We start from the raw sequence: 7,696 nt of genomic DNA on the forward strand, positions 1-7,696 counted from the left end.
GGGTAAAAGCACAAACATTTACATATACTGCTGGCATTTATCAGACATGTCATACAGCCCTTCAATGGCTAGGCTCAATACACAGATATTAATTTGCTGTACAATCAACTGGTCATGTGCAAGTGAAGTAAGGCTTGATCTGCACATAGTAAAAGGCACATATGTGTGAAAGACGTAATACCTTGAGCATTTTGAAGCAGTCAGAAGCAGGCAACTCACACAACCTCCCCTCTCTGCTGCTCTACCATTTTACATTTACATTTACATTTATGGCATTTAGCAGACGCCTTTATCCAAAGCGACTTACAACAAATACATTTGTTTAAGTAAGTGAATCATCTATCCAACAGTCATCATAAGACAAAGTAATCAATGCTCACATTTATTTATTTATTTGTATTATTAACAGGAGAGACCTTGTACAGGGGGGGGGGGGGGTGAAGAGGTCTCAGGGTTGACATCAGCCAGACTGGACCCACTCCAGTTTGCATACCGCCCTGTAGGCTGTCTGACGTATGTTCCTACGTCATGCTTAACCGAGGAAGTGGATGTCCTAATGTTACTTGTTGCTAGCTAAAGAAAAAATAAACGTGTATCTATCTAGAGCTCTGTCCATATGCATACACGATTATTTTTTTCCATATACATTTCTGGAAGAGCTTAGCACACCACATCCAGCTACGGTGGGAAATGGCAAACCACACAGTGACAGAACCTGTGTGTTCCAAGCAGCTAAATTACCCTACTAGCTAGTTAGCTAGCGTAGCCAGCCGATTTTACCACCATGAACATGAGGGGCCTTTTCCAAGATTTCAATCCCAGGTTAGTTATCCATATTAACGTTAAACATTGAGGAATAGCAGCAGCTGCTTGCTAGCCGGCTATGTTTAGCACATATCACATGATGTATTTGCTATTTCTTGGATGTGCCTAACGAGTAGTTAGCTAGTGTGTTGGCTAGCTACAAGCCGCTTGTATCATTTTATTTCTTGCCAACATTCTAAAATTGGCAGTAAGTTGTTGTTTTTAGAATCCAACACTGTTGAAATAAAGTAATGCAAGCGGCGTGTAGCTAGCAACAGTCAAGCACACACACTGCCCATACAAACGAAAAACATCAACAAACAACAGGTTGCATTGTTAGGTTGCGAGGATATGGTTAATCCCTGGGAACAGGTGCCCGTTCCATGCTTTACATTACACAGCGACGTGCGCAGTTCTCACCGACACCGATTGGACATTTTGAATCAGACAAAACATTACCCAACAAACAGACGGGCGGCGCATGCAAACCTAATAGTGATTTTCTGTTGGAAATTGTATAGGCAATATGCAAGCACCTATGGCTTCACATAGCGGTTGTGATTATATGATATGGTCTGAACGAGCTACATGAAGTTGTTGATGTTGCCAACAACACAACTGCTTGCTATCCAAATTACATAAGGTGTCCGTGGTAGGCCGCAGTTCCTTCAGATTGTCTCAAATGTCTAGTGCATGTAGTTAGCTAGTTAATTATGGCTAGTAGAAATGGAGTTTAGCCATATGATTGCTATAAACTATATAATAGAATTTAATTTGCTGTGAGTTTAATATTATGTCAAGGCGTTAGTAGCAAAGTACCGAACTGGCATGGCAACATTGTCCAAACTTACCAGCTCCTAAGTCATATTGGTGTTGTTGGATTGTTATGATTGGTAGCTAACTTGTTTACTAAGCTATTTAACGGTTCACCCCTTTCACTACATGAGTAACAGTATATACATAATACATAACAGTGATATTTAGAGTGATGAAAGGTGGCAGAAGGGCTCCTCCTCCCCTCCCCCATAATTTTATAGCATCATTCTCTTTTTCCTCCCCTATTCATCTTACCTTTTTTTCATCTGACCTATGTGTGCCTGCTGCCCTTCAATTTGCTGCTATCTCTGCCAAAAGATGGGTTTCCTCCTCCACCCCTCCCACTTCTTCACCCTCCTCTCACCCACTCCATCCCATCCCCATCTCCTCCTCTCTCTCACCCCTTCTCTCCCATATATAAAACCCTGTGCTGTCTCTCTCCCTGCAGTAAGTTCCTGATCTACACATGCCTGCTGCTGTTCTTAGTGCTGCTGTCTCTGCGGCTGGATGGGGTGATCCAGTGGAGCTACTGGGCCGTGTTCTCTCCCATATGGCTCTGGAAGCTGCTGGTTGTCATAGGGGCCTCTGTGGGCACAGGGGTCTGGGCCCATAACCCACAGTACAGGTGAGGAGGAGAGGAGAGGAGACGAGAGGAGTGGGTAGTGGAGGTTGACCCATAGTCACTGGTACAGGGTCAGATAGTGGTTCTTTATACCTCTGCTCTGATAGAAGGCAGTTATAGTAGGTGTGTGCATGTGCGAAACGCGGTAAACGTCTTTCTCTCGTTATCCTCTCTTGTCAACATTGACAATGGTTGGTTTGCTTCCGTCTGTGGCTTCAGAGGCACAGGACATACAACTACTTATAGTGTCCATTGTGCTAGGAGGCCAACCTGCCAAAATTAGACATAATTATACACTCAAATGCACAGTTTAACTGATAGCCAGACCCCAGAGATGAAACTTTATTGGGAAAAGTGGGAAAGATATTACAAAGTGTGTGTGCTGGCATGTCTCCAGGGCCGAGGGAGAGACATGTGTGGAGTTTAAGGCCATGCTGATCGCCGTGGGTCTCCACATCCTGCTGCTGATGTTTGAGGTGCTGGTGTGTGACCGGGTGGAGAGAGGGACGCACTTCTGGCTGCTCGTCTTCATGCCTCTCTTCTTCGTCTCACCTGTGTCTGTGGCCGCCTGCGTTTGGGGCTTCCGCCACGACCGCTCACTGGAGGTCAGAGAACGTGTGCGTGCGTGCGTACTACATTGCTAGGCTTGGTCCATTTTGCTCAACTCAAGACCAGAATCAGAATTAATTTTTTATTTGGCCAAGTATATTTGCACATACAGGAAATTGACTTGGTGAGGTTGGTGCATGGACATAAAAAACAAATAGCAAATATTGACAAGAAATTTACAAAAAAGCAAAGTATTATAGCAATAGGCACGAGTAAAATAGCAATAACAAATTTACAAAAAAGAGCAGCAGAACAATACATCTTGTAGGCTGTGTGAGACTAAATGGCAATGAGGCTAGAGGCTGTGAAATGGTTGTGGGGCATGTACACTATAAACCTGTATCTCCCCTACTATATTTCTCTCTCTGTCTCTCTCTCTGTTTTCCATAGCTGGAGATCCTGTGCTCTGTGAACATCCTCCAGTTCATCTTCATCGCTCTGAGGCTGGACAGGATCATCAGTTGGCCCTGGCTGGTACATTTATATAGGCTTGGGATGAAATGTCCTTTAAGGTGCATAAGTGACCTCTGTTGACAAGTGTCTGTGTGTGTGTTTTATATGCGTGTTTGTTTGTGCTTGCGTGTGTGTGTGTTCCAGGTGGTGTGTGTTCCTCTGTGGATCCTCATGTCGTTCCTCTGTCTGGTGGTTCTCTACTACATCGTCTGGTCCGTTCTCTTCCTGCGTTCCATGGATATCATTGCCGAGCAACGCCGCACACACATCACCATGGCGATCAGCTGGATGACAATCGTTGTGCCCCTCCTCACCTTTGAGGTGATTTAGAGCTTATATTCTTCCTGATTAATCAAATACGAATCGTTTTGGACACAGGCAGACCTGCGTCAAATAAGTTCAATACTTGAGCTGTGCTTGACATAGTTTGACAATGTAAACACACATGTTTGATACCATTCCTGATTCCATTCCATGCATTACAATGAGCCTGTAAAAATTTAGTAAAAATGACGGACTCCTGCACACTGTCTCTGCTTTTCTGCTTCACACTGTCTCTGAGTTTTGGTCAAAGACCTTCGTCAGGCAGTATATGTAAATCTGTGTTCATACAGTATCTACTATGAATGATATGGACTTTCCATATCAGTGGAAATCATTAGTCATCACACAATAATCATAAATCATTAATAATTGTCTATACTAGATCTGTATTCACCCTACCTTCTGTCTCCCTCTCCTCCAGATCCTGTTGGTCCATAAGCTGGACGGTCACAACAGCTTCAGCTATGTCTCTGTGTTTGTTCCTCTGTGGCTGTCCCTGCTAACCCTCATGGCTACCACCTTCGGACAGAAAGGAGGGAACCACTGTGAGTTACTGCTTTATAGTTACTTTGTGGTAACTTTGTAGTAACTACTATATGTAGCCTCGCTCGATGGCCTAACTTCTGTATGATGCCTGACGCCACGAGCAGTTCTCTAGGACCGAAAAAAGGACCTAGTCAAAGACCATGTTGTGTGAAACGTTTTCAACCTTGAAGGTGCCTTGTTCAACTCCTGCTCCTCCTAGAGGCTACAAGTGGCTATTAAGAGGCTAGCCTGCTCTTTTTGTAATGTAAAATACATTTGAAATCAGTTTGATCCATTCAGAAATTGTCTGTCTTTATCTGAGTAAAATAGTTGCACACTGTTCCTTTAACTATGTGAAGCCAGCTGTTTAAACCTCTGTTCTTCCTTTCTCTTCGCCAGGGTGGTTCGGTATCCGCAAAGACTTCTGCCAGTTCCTGTTAGAGCTCCTCCCCTTCCTGAGAGAATACGGCAATGTGTCCTACGACCTCCAGCGCAAGGACCCGGAGGCATTCGAGGAGATGGTCATTCCCGAGCCGCCAAAGATCGCCCCCATCTTCCACAAGAAGACTGGGGTGGTGATCACCCAGAGCCCTGGGAAGTACTTTGTTCCACCTCCCAAACTCTGCATCGACATGCCTGACTAACTGGGACCATGATGGAGGAGGGAGCGGTCAAGAGACTCAGGGTGGGGTTAGGACTGGCTGGGACCATGATGGAGGAGGGAGCATTCAAGAGACTCAGGGTGGGGTTAGGATCGGCTTATTCCCGGAGTCTAACTTTGATCATTAGTGTGGAAAAATGCAGAACTGATCTTGGATCAGCCATCGTCTAAGGGCAACTTCATCCCACAGAAGCTAAGAGCTGCACCCTCATTTTATGCAAGTGGCAGGTGCCAGTCAAGTGGACCAGGATGGAGACATGTTCCAGTTCTGGTTAATCCTATGAGACAAACAGGCAAGGCTGAACTGCTATGATTCTGTACATGGACTAACCATTGCTAAGTATTGATATCTATAAATGCTGTACCCACAAAACTATTTTATTTACATTGTCATAATGATTCCATAGTATTGTTTTAGTATGATGATGCCTGTGCTGTTATGCCTGTTCGAGGTGTACAGGTTCTGCACAGATCGATTATAGCGATCATTACAGCAAATTTATAGGTTAAATGCTCCTCCAGGCATTGTGGAGATCTTCTCACCCTGTGCAGAGTCTGTGTCTTGAACATGCACACTGCCTTGTCTGTCTGTTGCTGCAGAGGCATTCTACTCCCTGATTGTGTATTGAAGATGGCTGATCTTCTGGGCCCAGTATTTAAAAACTTTAAATATATATCAGAATGATCCAGATTATTTTTTGCTATCCAGGATCAGATCTGTCTGGCCGAATTCCAGTAGTATAGCATTGTCTCACGCCAGATAGCGCGACTCCATCTGTCAGTTGAGGCCCCGGGTGTCTTGTAGGAATGACGCCACCTGTCATAAGACAATGGTAGTATAGGGGAAATCAGCCAGCTCGATCTGATCCTAGATAGCAAAAAGGTTTTGAAATACTGGGCCCTGTTGTTGACTAGTAGGGCGTTTGTGATAGTTTGCATTACCTCTTTGTTTACATTCTATAGCATAGAGACCTCTCACATGTATCTGCCATTAGTTCTCTCTATCTTCATCAGTATTCCAAGGTTCTCTGGTTGCCATTACTAATGCCTGATGCAGTACAGCTCACCCTCTGTGTTATCTGTGAATGATTACTTTTCCTCTTTTAGCAACTGACACTTTACCCCTGTATATTTATGTCTGTATGTTATGACTTGCAGAGTCAAGCCATTTTGGTAATGGTTGGATATTGGGCTTCTGTGAACTGATTGGATGAGCCCACAATGTTCCGAAGCTCCCTTGCCTTGCATCTCAGTTCTCATTGGATGAAATATTTATGATTGACATGTAGTGTGTTGATAATCACCCCTCTCAACATTTAATTGAGTTCAGAAGCCTCATATTCTTCGTTACTTTTCCTTGGGTTGTGTCCCAATCATGTCCTCGCTTCCTTCTCAAAATGCATTGGAGGAGAAGATCAAATGACCTCCCCTTCAATATTCTGATTCAATGCATTAGAGAAGGAAGCGAGGAGAGACGATGCAAGGAATAGAGGGAAGACCATTGTGATGCAACCCTTATCTCTGATGCGTAGCACTGGAAAGAATAAGGGTCTGTCCAGAAACAACCTCTAGCCCAGCAGTTCCCAAACTTTGGGTCATGGGGTCCCCTGAGAAAATCTAACTAACTTCTATGATTTGATAACACACAAACATTTTTATTTTGTATGATGACGAACTACTGTATGTCGATGTATTGCAGCTGTAGCCTATATTGCAGAGTTTTGGGGTTCAATAAGCACATCTTTTATGCGATAAGCAATCAAGTTGTTGGGGTCACAGGAAATTATTGATGTCAATTTGGAGTCGCGAGTCAAAAGAGTTTGGGAACTCCTGGGCATTGTTTCTGGACAGGGACCAAGGTTAACTTTGATTGTGGACTCCTCAGCGGGACTGAGAGAGACTCTACACCAACCCTGCTCTCCAACAGTACTGGACCAACTAAACACTCTGTCTGATTAGACTAGACCAAAGTCAATCCAGCATGCCTGTTGATATATTTTTCTGCCAAGTTCTCATTTTGTATCCGAAGCTCTGACAAAAATAAAGTACTTTATTTAAAAACAAGCATCTTCTGTTATATGTTATTTATCACAACATTGAACCATACCGTAGATTGCATTTTAGTGCTTGTTTGAGCCTCTAACACAGTACTCAATCCTGGTCTTGAAGATCTGTAGTACTGCAGGTTTTTGTCCCAGCTCAGCACTGACACACCTGATTCAGCGAATCAAGGTTTTGATGATCAGTTGATTATTTCAATCAGGTGTGACAGCACATACCTTGGACAAAAATCAGGGGTCCTTTCACCTTATTTATTATTATTCACCCTTCCCTTTCTTACAATGGAATGGAATTGCCATGATGTTCACCGCCGTCTTACATCGGGGCAAAACGGGGATTCCCTCCTTGAGTGAAGGGAATGCACTGAAGCAAACATTTATTTCGGAATGGGATGGAGCCCCGGGACCCATTGCGGCTTTCCAGGATCAAGATTCCCTCAATCAACCATTCATATAAGACTTCCTCGTTTTCACCACTTGGGGGAGCTCTTGGCCCATATTTAGAGATCATCTGATCCATGGTCGGTGTGATTCTATTCATTCATTTCCACTCCTGACATTTTTTAAATGACAGACCATCATTTATACTCCAAATATGCTACAATTCATAATGCGTCACCGTCGTCCCTGGCATAGTCTCTCCCTTGATTCTCAGAAAACTGGATCAGCGGCCTGGGCCAAAAGGCTCAACATTTTGCGCGCTCCTGCAGTAAACACGTTCAGGGACTTGATAAGTCTTGCTTCAGCAAGGCCAACTATTGTTTTTGCTCATACTTATTAGTGGGCCTGCTTCAGCCCAAAATTGACACCACGTGTGTTGGT

General features: G+C 44.0%; 1 protein-coding gene across 1 annotated transcript; it reads left to right on the top strand.

Moving 5' to 3' along the window:
- Positions 1 to 545: 545 nt before the first annotated feature.
- On the top strand, positions 546 to 6,872 carry LOC310812169 (transmembrane protein 185A-like). The gene is made up of 7 exons (XM_083680588.1): positions 546 to 822; positions 2,069 to 2,245; positions 2,640 to 2,847; positions 3,242 to 3,325; positions 3,449 to 3,625; positions 4,050 to 4,173; positions 4,553 to 6,872. The coding sequence occupies exons 1-7, from the start codon at positions 785 to 787 to the stop codon at positions 4,795 to 4,797; spliced, it is 1,053 nt and encodes a 350-aa protein (XP_083536714.1). The 5' UTR covers positions 546 to 784; the 3' UTR covers positions 4,798 to 6,872.
- The last annotated feature ends 824 nt before the right edge of the window (positions 6,873 to 7,696 follow it).

Source organism: Argentina silus, assembly GCF_951799395.1.
Source record: "Argentina silus genome assembly, chromosome: 1".
In the NCBI taxonomy this organism is placed as follows: domain Eukaryota; kingdom Metazoa; phylum Chordata; class Actinopteri; order Argentiniformes; family Argentinidae; genus Argentina; species Argentina silus.

Coding starts and splice junctions, on each gene's coding strand:
- LOC310812169 (XM_083680588.1), top strand. CDS start 785: ATGAACATGAGGGGCCTTTTCCAAGATTTCAATCCCAG. Junction 823..2,068: donor TTCCAAGATTTCAATCCCAG/GTTAGTTATCCA, acceptor CTCTCCCTGCAG/TAAGTTCCTGATCTACACAT. Junction 2,246..2,639: donor GCCCATAACCCACAGTACAG/GTGAGGAGGAGA, acceptor GCATGTCTCCAG/GGCCGAGGGAGAGACATGTG.